The 16,119-nt window shown below is 39.2% G+C and overlaps 1 protein-coding gene and 1 non-coding gene across 3 annotated transcripts in view; both read right to left on the bottom strand.

Moving 5' to 3' along the window:
- PHEX (phosphate regulating endopeptidase X-linked) overlaps positions 1-16,119 on the bottom strand; it is a 196,651-nt gene that overhangs the window by 36,252 nt on the left and 144,280 nt on the right. For both annotated transcript variants that reach the window (XM_065915712.1, XM_065915713.1), the window contains exon 15: positions 5,716-5,774. In XM_065915712.1, coding sequence (XP_065771784.1) covers positions 5,716-5,774 — 59 coding nt within the window. The remainder of the gene's footprint in view (positions 1-5,715; positions 5,775-16,119) is intronic.
- TRNAR-UCU (transfer RNA arginine (anticodon UCU)) lies at positions 716-788 on the bottom strand. Its single transcript has one exon. It is a non-coding gene; the product is annotated as a tRNA-Arg (tRNA).

The following is a 16,119-nucleotide window of genomic DNA, read 5'->3' as shown; positions in this document are numbered from 1 at the left end:
AGCGCAGCCATGCTCATTTGTTTATGAATTGTCCGTGGCTGCAACGGCAAAGTTGAGAATTTGCAACAGAAATCATATGGCTTCCAAAGCCAAAAGTATTTACTATCTGGCCCTTTACAGAAAATGTTTGCAATTCCTCATCTACATTCTAGCAGCTTGGTCTGAGGTCACCTGTCATCAGCCCACATGTATGTGTATGCTATATGCTATTCTAACCATTTTAAATGGAGAACGGAGGTATTACTCTTTCTGTTGAGGTATTATATACATAAAGTAAAGGCAAAATTTTATGGTATATAAAAAAATTAGAACACAGTGAGTTTTTACCAAAGTATTACCTGTGTAACCACTTCCCAGATCAAGATGATGCTTCCAAGCCCCCATCTCAGTCAATATCCCCCCAAACAAAGGGCATCATTATTTTAACTGCTATCACTTCGACCACAAATTTGCTTCTCTATTCCTGGACTTCATATAAATGTAACCATGCATTGTTTCACTGGGCATTATAAGTTAGCAGCATTTTCACATGCTGTAGAATGGAGCACTTCGTTCTTTTTCATTGCTGTGCAATATTCAGTTGTATGAATATACCACAGTTCCTTCAACTACTCTTCTGTTGATGGAAATTAGGTTCTTTCTGGAATTTTGCTATTATGAATAAAGCTGCTATGAACATTTATTTGGTTACTCCATGTGGGATGTGGGATCTTAGTTCCCTAACCAGGGATCGAACCTGAGCCCCCTGCAGTAGAAGTTCAGAGTCTTAACCACTGGACCACCAGGGAAGTTTGCCAAAATATTGGTTTAATGTATAAAATCTTCTGAGGACAAAAGTTCAAAATATCTCTTCCCCCAAGCTTCATATTATGCTGTGCATCCTGTGTCTAACTGGCTATCCCAGGCATTACTTGTGGGCATGCCGGGTTTTGATATACAAAACCATGACCTTGACAATATGCTGGCACTTTTCAAATTGATCTTGTTAAATCCTATCAAAAACTCTAACCTCAACATATGGCAGATGAGGACAAGAGGGCTCAGGAAGGAGAAACACCTTGACCAAGGTCATGCAACTGGATCAGTGGCATACAAGGTCTCCCATCAAAGTTTGGTTTCCTTACTAAAAGCAGGAAGACCAGATCTACATTTATCACAGAGTTAGGGAAGCACAAGTTTAGGCACTAACAACCTCAGCTCCTTATCTTCCTGTTTAACCACCTTATCAGTTTAAATATAATTAAATTATGCAATAGCTCCTGAGTATAACTTCCCATACAGCAGACTTAAGCCATTACTATTTCACACTATACTCTGTGTCTGAAGACACTGCTATCTAGCTTGACAAGTGTAGAAAAATAAGAAGCTAGAAACACCCTGTAAAAATCTAACAGTCAAAGATGACCACAAATCATAGGATTTCACATACAGGTATGGATTTGTAAAAACAAACAAACAAATAAACAAAAACCCTACAGGTTTTCTATTTTCTACTCAAGTCTCAACTGCATGCAGAAGTTGACTTAAATGGCATAAATCAGAAAATGATAATGGGAACTGAGTGAAATTCTCATAAATCACGTTACTAAGTATAGCTACAACTTAGATGTGAAACCCAATTAAACAGATGGCCACATGCTGTCAGAATCACCCCCTAATCAATAAAGATGTTCATTTTAGAAAATCACCTCAATTTCCCACTTCTTCAGTGGAGCAAAAAGAAGGCAGTTGGGGGTTGGGGGGGGGGGGGCCAGGAAACCCAGTGGGGAAATGTATAAGAAGGAACTCCACCTGTCTTAATTTGTAGTCCAGAAAATAAGAAAGAGGAGAGAGAAAAAAAGTTACCCATAGGACTCCTTGTCATCTTGCCTGAGAATGTAATTTACAATGAGAGCAAGCACTGGTCATTAGGAAAATAGAAACAGCTTGAATCTCTTAATTAAAATACTGCTTCAAATTGTCCATTCCCCTCTGCTCCTGAGCTTTGTGAAACCACTCGGTTACCCCGAAATGGCTGCTTCTTCAGTAAACCTCTGATATAATCAGCTCTCCTCAGATTAAAAAAAAAAAAAAAAAAAAAAAAGGTTGGACAGGGATGAATTCTGGAGGCAAAAATATTATTAGGCATACTTAAATCCCCCAAAGAGCAGTAAGCATTCACTGACATTGGAAAGTGAATGTGGAAATATTGGTGAAGAATCTATCTCAATGCTTTTTCTGGCATAAGAACTGATCTATTACATTCACTAGAATGGTGAAAATTCTGTCTACCAATGCCAAGAAGTGATGAAAATGAGAACTGGTGAAAACACTCTGTACTTTGGAACACTCACTGTGGAAAACACTGGGTGTTACCTAGTAAAGTTGAGTATTTGCACAGTAATTCCACTCATAGTATATACCTGAAACACTTGTTTCAGGGGACACATATGAGAATATTCAGAGCAACACTGTTTAGAACAGTGAAACCCTAAGAAAAGGGAAACTCATAGCTCTGTAGAACAGATAAGTAATCTAGGGTACAGTCACACAATGGAATGTTACACAGCAGTGAAAATGAAAGTCCTACTGCCACATGCTACCTGGATGAATCTTAAAAAAATGCTGAAAAAAAAATCACAGTTGCTTAAGATTGCATGCAATATAATTCCATTTTATTATGCTAAAAATATCGAAAAATGAGCAATATATTGCTTAGGGATATGTAAATGTCTTCAAATTTCTTTAAAAAGAGAAATGATAAACACAAAAATCAGAACTGGGCAATGGTGGGGAATAAGAAAGGGATGGAGAGGAACACAGACAGATGCAATGACATCAGGAATGTTCCGGTTCTTGGATGTGTGGTGGGTTCATAAACATTATTTATTTTATTATATGTTTTCTTATATACTTTCTAACTTTCTGTGTTCTAGCATGTTACATATATTCTTTTCCATGTACCTAGTAAAACATTTTCTTTAAAAATAGATAATTCAAATAATTTTCTATCACTCAATAAGTTATTCCAAATGATATAATTCATATTATATAAACAAAACCCATATTATTATAAATAGTAGCTATAATTACTATCTAAAATGTAAGTGCCCATGTAACACATGCAGCTTAGCGCTCAACTCGGAGCTATAGCAAAGCGTTGTGTTGTATATTTTAAATAGATACAATTTTTATTTGTCAATTATACCTCAATAAAGCTGGTGGTGGGGGAAGAAAGCAATGGCATTTTCATAATAATAATACACCACCAGCTAACATACTGTTAAGTACTAGCCCATACCAGTTCCAGTTCTGTAGACACTGTCATTCCTCAAAGTGGCCACATGAGGGCGACGCCAAAAAGGTGTGCCTGCTGGGAGTGGGCTATTCTCCCTGGTCAGGAAATCCTGCCGGAGGACCTGCCACGAGTGGGCAGACAGAAGGCCTCAATGAGAAGGTGGTATTCAAGCAAGGATTTGAAGGAAGATTTGATCTGCACAAACCATGCAGATCACTTGGTGAGATTTTCCAAGGCAAAGAGAACCCTGAGGAAGAAATGCCTGGAAGGAAGAATATTTTGTGGTCCAGGAACAGGAAGGAGGCCAGTGTGGCTGAAACAGAGGGGGGACAAAGGCAGCATGATAACAGGCCTCAGGGCCACTTCAAGTAATGTGGCTTGTATTCTGTGTGAGATGGGATGCTAATAATGGGTTTTGAGCAAAGGAGGGACATGAGACAACTGTAAAAAGCATTAAAATGGCTACAATGTTATATTTAGACTAGATCAAAGGGGGATGAGTTCAGAAGCAGGGAGGCAAGTGAGGAGGGTATTAGAGGGATCCTAGGGGAAACAGTAGGGGCAGGCCAAGGGTAGCAAGTCCTCATAAATTCCATCACCTGCATTCACCAAACAGCAAAGAGACAGGCTTAAAACCATGGGATTAGATGTGCACTTAAAATCATGGAATTAGATGTACACACCATACAAGCGAGGGTGTGTGGAGACCAGAAGAGGTGCAAGGGGAGGTGAAAAACCAGCAAGGGCATCAGCGGGACTAGCCTGCCCTCCCACAACAGCTCACTGCCAACCTGCACTCAGTGTCTGTCATTTTTGTCAATGTCTTCATATTTTTACTACACATGGATGGACCTGTGGACAATATATAGAACTGTTCTGCATGCTTTTCAACTCTTTTTTTATGATGTCTTCTTCCATGTACTCTCCCAAGTTGTTTTTTTCACACATACACACAACCTATTATTTGTGAACTTCATCCATGTCACTCTGGCCACTCATTGTGCACTGCTGCAAAGCACGCCCTTGTGTGAACATGACACATTTCATTCATTTTCTTTTGGTGCGCCAGGTAAGTTATTCCCCTTTTGCTGCTGTTATAAAGAACACGGCTATAAGCATTCTCAAGTGGGCCTCCCCATGTGAGACTTCTCTAGGGCACTGCTTCCCCAAGTATGTTAGCCTCACCTGGAGGGCTTAATAAAACAGATTTCTGGGCCCCATATCCAGGGTTTATGAACAATAGGTCTAAAGTGGGGCCCGAGAATTTGCATTTCTAACAAGTTCCCCTGGGGCTCTGTTACTGATAGTCACTGGACCACACTTTGAGTGATAGCATTTGGGCACATGTCAAGAGCTAAAATGACATTTATGGACATATACATCCATCTTTGACTTTTCCAGGTGTGCCCAATTGTGCAGCAAGGTGGGTGAACCAATTTACATTTCCACTAGCACTACACATCTCTGTCGTCAACACTTGGTGCTGTCAGATTTTTTTATTTGTGGCAATATGATCCTTAATAATGCTTTTAACTTATGGTATTTATAATTATGTACTTAATTTGTTGCTGTTGTTTAGTCACTCAGTTGTGCGTGACTCTTTGGGACTCCATGTACTGTAGCCTGCTAGGCTCCTCTTTCCATAGGATTTCCCAGACAGGAATACTGGAGTGGGTTGCCATTTCCTTCTCCAGGGGATCTTCCCAGCCCAGGGATCAAACCCACATCTACATTGGCAGGTGGATTATTTACCACTGGGATACCTGCGAAGCCCACGTACTAGTACATGTAAATAAAAGAAACTCAAGACTTTACATCCCAGGATTATTTAGAGCATTTCAAAGCTTTTCTTAACAGCTTCTAAAATCTGCCCAGTTACCTACTTGTTTTTCCCATCAATCCTAGAAATAAAACAAACATTAGTAAGACCACCATGACAGAAAAGTGGAAGCTTGTTCCTCTTTCATGGCCAACGTCACTGCAGTTTTATATACTGCAGTTGTTTTCCTTTTTTTTAAAATTAATGGTTATATAAAGCTTGGGCTTCCCTGGTGGCTCAGATGGTAAAGAACCTGCCTGCAATGCTGGAGACCTGAGTTGGATCCTTAGGTCAGGAAGATCCCCTGGAGGAGGGCATGGCAACTCACTCCAGTATTCTTGCCTGGAGAATTCCATGGACAGAGGAGCCTGGTGGGCTACAGTCCATGGTATCACAAAGAGTTGGACACGACTGAGGAACTAACACTTTCTTATATAAAACTTTCAAAAAAACTTATAAGGTAAAGAAAATGAAGAAAGCTGGACATATAGTCAGGGAAACAAACTTTCTTCACCAACATACCTGGTCACTTGTAGGGGGAAATAAAGAATGCCCTACTCTTAAATCACAGTTCTGCCCATTCTGGAACACATTAAGAAGACAAGGAGCCAGTACTCACGGATCTGGTTGGTGGATGCACTGTAGAAGGCATTGACAGTCGTTGGATTTGTAAACCACCTGTAGAAAGGGAAAGAAACACCACCAAGTGATCACCATTATCCAGGCAGGAGTGCACTGAAACACATACAAGGTGGCACAATTTATTAGCAAATAACCCGGGAACGATGGGGAAGTGGGACATGTGGGGAAATTATCACCTTAGTTAAGGGCTATTGCTCTGCTCTATGAACAATCTCATCCTAAACCGAACATATCTGGTTATTCAACATTACTGAAAATGGAAAAGGGTACCAAGGCTTCTGAAACAACTTTAATGAAAAATTTCTCAAATCTAAAGGGATCTACCCACAGATGGAAACAGAGCAACACACTGATGTTCAGCAGGCCCTGTTCAATGGGGCCACGGGACAGCTGAGTTTTGTAGGTTGACTTGTCCATTAAAGGTTTGAGACGGGTGACAACATAGAAGTCCATGTAAAAAGAGATAATAAAGCAAAACCATGCTACCCAGAAGGTCTGCCAGCTCCCATAGAACATTTACTGATTTAAGCACCAAAGGTTCTAATGGCTCATCTGCGCTCTGTCACTAATTAGCCAGGCTGTGGTGCACAAGTTGCCTATCTTCCTGGTTCAGTTTCTCTATAACACTAAGGTACTGCACTAAGAGATCTTGGGAGTGCCCTCCAGCTATGAAGAGTCTATACTGCATTTTAAATGCACAGGAGGTTACTTAGATTGGACTCAGCAAATTTTCTCTGTAAACAGATTATAAACATTTAGGCATTTCCTGGACCAAGAGGCAAAATCAAGGATATTATGTAGGTACTTTTATAGTGAGAGAAAATTTTCTATCAAGTTTTATTGATGAAAGTCAAAATATAATAATCGAGTACAATTTTTAGTAATATGGGCCTATTAATGAGAGGAACGAAATTCTTCAGTGGCAGAACATTACGCTTTGAGGTTCAAAGTTAGTGCTTCCTACCATCAAACTGACCATGAACATTTATCTCTAAACACCATTCTTAGCTTCTGGGCTATACAAAACCATGCATCGGGCAAGATTTAGCCCTCAAGCCATAGTTTGCTGACCCCTGCTGACTTTATGCCTGTGAGTTTCAGGCACTGCCCTTTATGATTAAAACCAAGCCTTTGTCTTAAGCTAAAGTACTCAAAATAAACATATAAATCCCTTTTCAGAACAATCATTTTACCAATTTATGTCTAAAAGAGTAATCATGTCAGACTAATAATTTATGTCAGACTAACATGAAACTGGTAGGAAATCCAAGTGCTCATTCTACTTGATCCACCCATACCTTCTCCTCTTATAAAAAGCCCATGACAGTCATCTTGTTATTATCATTAGTAGCAGCAGCAGCAGCAGCTAACACTCACTGAGCACTTATTATGCCCTATGCACTTTCTAGCCACAGGTTAATAATTCCTATAGTTTCTATGGGGGAAAACCTATTTCACAGGAAAGGACAATGAGACTGACAAACACTATATACTCGCACAAAGTCTAGTCTGTCTGACTTCAAACCAGTTTTCTTCAGCATTATACTGGAGACAACACTGGAAATCAAGAAAGAATGCCTCTTGTCAAAGCTGAAACCTATACTCATTTCCATAAAATATATATATTCTTTGCCTTCAAATTTTAGTATTCGTGTTTCAATAAACCCTAATGTTTAACACAAATTTACTGGCTGGCTTACCTTTGTAAGGAAGAAAGCACAGGAGAAAGCATATTTACTGACCTAATGTCACTACGTGTAGTTCAGTATAATTAAGCATCCTCCCAAAGATGTCCATGCCTTCATCTCTGGATCTTGTGGATATGCTACATTGCATGGCAAAAAGAACTCTGTAGCTGTAATTAAGGTCAAGGAGCTTAAAACAGGGCAATTATTCTGACTATCCCAGGCTAGCCTAATCTAATCACACACATCCTTAAAAATGTGGAACCTTCTCTGACTTGAACCCTAGATATGCAACAGGGAAGAAAGTAAGAAGAGATGTTGCAGAACAAAAAGTTAGAGAAATTTCAAGGGCAAGGAGGATTTGACATGCTGTGGCTGGCTGTGAGATGTAGGGGCCACAGCAAAGAGCAGACAGAGTCCTCTAGGAGTTAAGAGTGGCCACCGGCTGACAACCAGTGAAGAAGTAAGAACCTCAGTCCTACAACCACAAGGAACTGGATCTGCCAATGCTTGAATGAGACTAGAAGAGGGTTCTTCCCAGGGGCTCCCGCTAAGAGCCAAGTCAACTGACATCCTGATTTCAGCCTTATGAAAATGGGAGCTGAGAAATCAGCCAAGCCACCCCACATTTCTGACCTACAGAACTGTGAGGGACCACATTTGTGTTGTTCTGACTTGCTGATAAGGTTGTGATAATTCATTACAGCAGCAATGGGAAACTATTACACAAAGAATCCAGCATTTTTACATCTGCTCTTTGAGTCAAGAGGGAAGAATCCAGGTGCCTCTCAACTTGGCTTCTAAATCACATTGGGCTGAACCACAGTATGTACCAAAGATGAAATATATTCCTTGAACTCATCTCTTCTCTGCCCATTCCTCCCAACTCCCCTCCCTTTAGCAAAGAATAAACTCAAAATATTAGGGTAAGAGCCATGTAGAGATAATTTTTAACTTCTAGAGGACAAAGGCAGACAAAACAAAAAAATCAAACCACCAGATGGAGCCTGATGGGGTCTCTGAAACTTCAGTAAGAATTACTAAAACATCTTATACGAGACGCATGATCAAACCTTTCTTGATTTCCCAGAGCTCCCTGACTCTAGGATGTATTTGGAGCCTTGGAGATATTAAGCAGCTGTACTAACAGAGCCTACCAGTTGTGGATGCTATTATTTCTTCTCCTGGGATAGTACCCACACCAAATCAGTCTTTAGATATTTTGTATATCTCCCTGATTGTATCTGAATATATCATATATTTAGTTGTACTATTCTCCAGTATAACGTGACCTATGTTGGTTTTAATACCTGTTTGTAATTTTTTTATATTCTTCTCAAGAAGTGGACTCAAGTTTTCTCCTCTTGATTATAGGCTAGCCTTGGTGACTCACTTCTAAAGCATAAAATGCAGTGGAAATAATACCACATGACTTCCAGTAATCAGAGAAGAAAAAGAAATAAAAGGAATCCAAATTGGAAAAGAAGAAGTAAAACTCTGTTTGCAGATGACATGATCCTCTACATAGAAAATCCTAAAGATACAACCAGAAAATTACTAGAGCTAATCAATGAATATAGTAAAGTTGTAGGATATAAAATTAACACAGAAATCCCTTGCATTCCTATACACTAACAATGAGAAAATAGAGAAATTAAGGAAACAATTCCATTCACCATTGCAAAGAAAAGAATAAAATACTTATGAATAAATCTACCTAAAGAAACAAAAGGCCTACATATAGAAAACTATAAAACACTGATGAAAGAAATCAAAGATGACACAAATAGATGGAGAAATATACCGTGTTCTTGGATCAGAAGAAACAATACAGTGAAAATGAGTATACTACCCAAAAGCAATCTGTAGATTCAAAGCAATCCCTATCAAGCTACCAACGGTATTTTTCAGAGAGCTAGAACAAATAATTTCACAATTTGTATGGAAATACAAAAAACCTCGAATAGTCAAAGCGACCTCGAGAAAGAAGAATGGAACTGGAGGAATCAACCTGCCTGACTTCAGACTATACTACAAAGCTACAGTCATCAAGACAGTATGGTACTGGCACAAAGACAGACATATAGATCAATGAAACAAAGTAGAAAGCCCAGAGATAAATCCACGCACCTATGGACACCTTATCTTTGACAAAGGAGGCAAGAATATGCAATGGAGAAAAGACAATCTCTTTAATAAGTGGTGCTGGGAAAACTGGCCAACCACTTGTAAAAGAATGAAACTAGAACACTTTCTAACACCATACACAAAAATAAACTCAAAATGGATTAAAGATATAAATACCAGAAACTATAAAACTCCTAGAGGAAAACATAGGCAAAATATTCTCTGACATAAATCACAGCAGGATCCTCTATGACCCGCCTCCGAGAGTAATGGAAATAAAAGCAAAACTAAACAAGTGGGACCTAATTAAACTTAAAAGCTTTTGCACAATGAAGGAAACTAGAAGCAAGGTGAAAAGAAAGCCTTCAGAATGGGAGAAAATAATAGCAAACAAAGCAACTGACAAAGAATTAATCTCAAAAATATACAAGCGGTTCCTGCAGCTCAATTCCAGAAAAATAAATGACCCAATCACAAAATAGGCCAAAGAATTAAACAGACATTCCTCCAAAGAAGACATATAGATGGCTAACAAACACATGAAACGATGCTCAACATCACTCATTATCAGAAAAATGCAAATGAAAACCACAATGAGGTACCATCTCATGCCAGTCAGAATGGCTGCTATCCAAAAGTCTACAAGCAATAAATGCTGGAGAGGGTGTGGAGAAAAGGGAACCCTCTTACACTGTTGGTGGGAATGCAAACTAGTACAGCCACTATGGAGAACAGTGTGGAAATTCCTTAAAAAACTGGAAGTAGAACTGCCATATGACCCAGCAATCCCACTCCTGGACATACACACTGAGGAAACCAGATCTGAAAGAGACACGTGCACCCCAATGTTCATCGCAGCACTGTTTACAATAGCCAGGACATGGAAGCAACCTAGATGTCCATCAGCAGACAAATGGATACGGAAGCTGTGGTACATATACACAATGGAATATTACTCAGCCATTAAAAAGAATTCATTTGAATCAGTCCTAATGAGATGGATGAAACTGGAGCCCATTATACAGAGTGAAGTAAGTCAGAAAGAAAAATACCAATACAGTATACTAATGCATATATATGGAATTTAGAAAGGTTCTAATGATGACTCTATATGCGAGACAGCAAAAGAGACACAGATGTAAAGAACAGACTTTTGGACTCTGTGGGAGAAGGTGAGGGTGGGATGATTTGAGAGAATAGCATTGAAACATGTATATTATCATATGTGAAATAGATCGCCAGTCCAAGTTTGATGCATGAGACAGGGTGCTTAAGGCTGGTGCACTGGGATGACCCTGAGGGATGGGATGGGGATGGAAGGGTGGGAGGTTCAGGATGGGGAACACAGGTATACCCATGGCTGATTCATGTCAATGTATGGCAAAAAACACTTCAGTATTGTAAAGTAATTAGCCTCCAATTAAAATAAATTAATTAATTTTAAAAAATACCACATGGTTTCCAATCCTAGGCAATTAAAGGTGATACAAGCTCTCCCTGGTAAACACATGTGCACTCTTATTCTTTCTTTTTCGGGAAACTTTTTCAAAATTTCTTGCTCAATCAGCACACCACAAAGAAGCCCAGTACACATGGAGAGGCCATCGCAGGCCTTCCAGATCACAGCCAGCATCAATCATTCTAGACTTGGAGAGGAAACCTCCCATGTGACTCCAGCCCCTGCCACTGTCTGACTGCAACTGCATGCAACACCATGAGCAAGAAGCAGCCAGCAGGGCCCAGTGACCACCAGAGTCATGCTAGAGAAAAATGAATAATTATTGCTGCTTTACTCCTCTAATTTTGGGGGTGATTTATTACACAGCAAAAGATAACTGAAACACTGAAAAGCTGCCTGTCCACAGATAAAGTCCTAGCCAATGGACTGACTTTCTCCAGGAAAAAAAAAAATGTTTTATTTGCCCAACACAGAGGTTTTAGAAGTACCGAACCAGAATTCCTTCAAATGAGGCACACAATCAATCACTAGTTCTCCATGGTCTCTGTCACTTCCTACCATGTCCAGGTCAACATGTGTTAACTAATTGGGCCCTGAAGGCATATGAGTTTGCACAACTTACCTCCCAACAAGATTTTAAGTTCCTCTTGGACTAAGACTATTGCCTAAGTGGTATATGCTGAGCAAAAATTCATTAAAATCTATTTAAATCATTGTATTGCTATGTATGCATGCATGCATGCATGCTCAGTCGCCTTAGTTGTGTCTGACTCTTTGTGACCCTACGGACTGTAGCCCGCCAGGCTCCTCTGTCCATGGGATTCCCCAGGCAAGAATACTGGAGTGGGTTGCCATGCCCTCCTCCAGGGGATCTTCCCAACCCAGGGATCGAACCCACGTCTCCTGCATCTTCTGTAGTGCAGGTGGAGTCTTTACCACTGAGCCACCAGGGAAGCCCATCGCTATGTATACATCTACTTAAATAAACAAAGGGTGTCATTCAAGTGCTTTGAATTCTTTTTGTTATGTCTTTACAGTGTTCCTGCAGTCTGTGTTTGGGGAAGGATTTGGCAGATGAGGTATGAAAAAGGTCTCGTATAAATTTTAAAAATATATGGAGATGAAATTGTACTGGACAATGGGATATGTGAAAGGAATAGGATGATGAAATGCAAAATTCTAAAGGAAAAGACACTGATATTCTGGATCTCTTTGAACAATATAAAATAGATATATGTCAGGCTAAAGTTTTGCATTTTACCTATTAACTCTCAAAGATAGTCTATAGGAATGTGGAATGGGAAAACCATAGAGTATTTACTGCTTTATTTCTCATATCCTGCAGATTGCATCCATCCCATTCCATGCTGTGGGTAATTCTGGGCAGGACCATAATCTGTAGAGACATTTGATGTATTTTTACATATTTTTCAGAAGCTAGAGGAAAAAAAAACCCAGACATGTCTAGTCACAGTAGAATGAGAGTGAGTTAATAGGGAGGCTGGCTTAAAATCACTTCTGTCAAAGAAAGAGGATCCTGAGGGAAAGAAATTACTTTTGACTCAAGCTGAGCAGTGAAGTAAATCCTCTATTTTTAAGCAAGCTGATGAAGTGACAATTCTGAGAACCAACCCCTAAATATGTACCTTCAGGGATGACCACCCAATTAATTTCATTCTTGCTGACATTCCCCATCATGTTAGAAACTTCTTAATGCACATTAGTGCAGCTAAAATGGATTCCATGAGAATGAAAGATAAAGGGTGTTTATCTCCTATACCCACAAAGAAGCAAAACATTTATTTCAGGGCTTTGTGGAAATATAACCACAATGTGCTGTTCAAAGAAAACCAGTGTAGTGGAGCTACTCCAGAATCATCCTCACTCAATTAACTCCTGAATTTGCAGACTTAAAAAGATGTCAATTACAGTTACCAGATATCATGAAGCTAAAATTCGCCACAATGCCTGAAAATGACCCACCCGAAATTTCTTTTAAAAAAAATGTCTATCATACCACTGTACTGTGCAAAGAGAATCTTAAATTTCTTAATGTTGTTTTCCCTGAAATAAGACATATGGTCTGAAGAATGACTAGCACTGCACTGATTTTCATTCCAGCAGAACTTTTCCAGAAACATTAACCAATTTAATGTTCTTGTGAAAGAGGTATTTGTTTTCATTGACAGAGAAGGAAAAGACACAAATCACACAGTTTGCTTAAGCCCACAGTCAGTCAGCACTTTTCCGAGGCATAAATATTAAAAATAGTCAAGGCCATTAAAGTCTTACAGCCCATCGGCATTTCAGGATGATGTTAAAAATAGCACATTTAGGAGTTTTTAAATTAGCAAGCCAGGCCTTGCTACACATCCAAATGAATAATGACATTTTGAAATTAAAAAAATTAACTTGGCAGCATCTCCAATATAGAAGAAACTCTGAGAAGACCCTGAGAGTTCACAAAAATACTGGTGAGAAGCTTGAATTTTTCATAAGTTGCAAAAACAAGAGTTTGAACTCATCTGAAGTAGACCTGAAGGGGCAGAACACTTTACTTATTATATGCAGCTGCTCATTGAGATACTGGAAACTATTACTATGTGAAGCTGTGAGATTTGAGAAGCTGGTTTAAGAATCCTAAATCTAAAATTTCTGTTGAACAGTTCAGGTTGGGAATGAAACAAGCAGGATGGCCTGAAAGATATTGTGATGAGTAGAGAAAATGAAGGACAGTGGGGCAGATGGCTACACATCAGCTATGCGTCATTTCCAAAGAAGTTCCAAAGCCTTCTCTTCCTTTCTTTGGGCTTCTGAGTGGAGTCAGGGATAGATAAGGGGAAGAGTTCAGCTTCAGGCCTACTCCTTAAACACTTTTACTTTGCAGATGGATGCTGTAAGAAGATTTGAAGGGCAGAGGGCAGGAGGGCTAGATGGGAGCCCTGGCTAAGAGGGAGAGGTGGTAATCATAGCCTTAAGCCAAGGGATGGTCAAGGGCCTAGAGTTTTTCCTAGAGGCCAGAACAGAGGGGGGAGTTGGAAGAGAGAGTAATGAGAGACCCAGAAAGCATAAAAAAGCCAGCAAAAAATCTGAAGACCAGAATTATCAGCCAAGGTTAACACATGGGCCATGAAAAAAAAAATTGGGGCCATAGAAGTCAGGCTTCCAGCTATGACACATGAAAAGGTCAACAAATCCTTTCCACCAAAATCAGGTATAAAAAATGGACAAAATTGTCAACAAGCAACCATTTTAGGGCCCTGGAGACTGACTGAAGGCAAACAACACATTGAAAAACATTTAATTTTGGAAAACGGCCAGAACTGAAGAAGTAGAACCGGAGTCTGTAGTCTTCTTGCCTGGGACTGCTCCCATCCCTCCCAGTTTGATCAGAGAGAACATTTTTGACTACGATAGGACTGGCTGGAAAATCAGCAGCTTTGCTGCCACAGGGGGTGAGCTCACTCGCGGTCATGGTAGAAAGTTGCAGCTCTGTCAGCTAGAAGTGAAGAACTTGGTAGAAAATAAATGAAGAAAACCCACACCTTTGTTCCCCTGAAGTTACAGTTCCCATTGGGAAAAGTGATAGAGCAGCCAGAAATGTAAAAGGGAGATAGCATAACTGAAAGAGTCATAGAAGCGTGGAGAAAAGCTTTCCACACATCCCTGGCTGAGTGGGAAATTAGGCATGTGTACAGGGGAGACCCCAGAGAGCCCAGTGGAAAGTAAACTGCAAGGGTGATTGAGAACGGCTTGTGACTTGGAATGCACTCCGAACTCCGACACAGATCAACTGGCAGAGGACTGAGCTATGAAGACACAGGGGCAGCATTCATGAAGTGAGGCTAAAAAACAAAAATAAGAATTTAAAAACTGAGTAGAGACATCCATGGTCACATACTGTAGCCAAGACAGATTCTATAGAGTAAGCCCAGGAAAGTTACTTTTAAAAAAGCCTCAGAAAAATAAATCAGAATCCACAGTTGCTACAATACATTATCAAAAAGGTCATTTTCAACAAGGACAAAAAATAATGCTAGAAGAAAAACTGGACAAAAGGAAAAAAAGCAATCAATAAAAACTGACTCTGAGTGAGCCCAGATGTTAGATTTAGCAAAGACTTGAAAGCAATCATTGTAAATTAGTTCAAAGAATTAAAATAAACTTTATTCAAACAATTAATGTGATGACAAATGACAACAAAGAATCATAAACAAACAAGATCTATTTTTTAAAAAAGCAAATGGAACTTTTGGAGTTGAAAAGTACAAAAATCAAAACGAAAATGTGTTAATGAGTCAAAAGCAAATTTGAGAATGCAGAAGAAGGAACTGGTAAATTTGAAGATAGTGCAAAAGAAATTACCCAATCTGGAGAAGACAGAGAAAACAACCTTGGAGAACTGGGTCATAGTGGAACAGAGTACAAATATCAACAGGCAGAACAGAAATTAATGTAAACCTGAGCTGAAGAATTTCTCAGTTGTAAGCCTCTTGTTCATTTTATAAAATGGGGATAATAAATAGAACCAACACCTCACAGAATTGACTAGAGGATAAATATGAATTAAAATATATAAGTCACTTCCCAGAACATTATAAACACATATTAATTTTTAGTTCCTGTCATCATCATGATCATAGAGAATCACAACTGGCCCTGACCCCAAAAGTTCCTAGTGAAACCTCCCCACCTGTAGGAAAAGTTTCTACCAGTAGCTGGGAAAAGCGGTATAAATCACAACTGCTATGAAGAACAATAATCAGAGCTATTAGTTCTTTGATATGCATTAGCTTAACAAATATCCTACAGTTATTATTCCATAATCACAGGCATACCTCGGAGATTGTGAGTGCAGTGATAGATCGCCATAATAAAGCAAACATCACAAAATTTTTTTTGGTTTTCCAGTGCATATAAAAGTTACATTTATACTATACTGTAGTCTACGAAGTGTGCAATGGCATTATATCTAAATATATATACACCTTAATTTAAAAATATTTTACCATTAAAAAATGCTAAACTTCATCTGACAACAGAGGGTTGCCACAAACCTTCAATTTGTAAAAAAAAAAATGCACTGTCTGCAAAGTTTGATAAAGCCAAG

Source organism: Muntiacus reevesi, chromosome X, assembly GCF_963930625.1.
Source record: "Muntiacus reevesi chromosome X, mMunRee1.1, whole genome shotgun sequence".
NCBI lineage: Eukaryota > Metazoa > Chordata > Mammalia > Artiodactyla > Cervidae > Muntiacus > Muntiacus reevesi.
The sequence above is the reverse complement of the archived record's forward strand: the minus strand, read 5'-3'. Positions and strand labels throughout refer to the sequence as shown.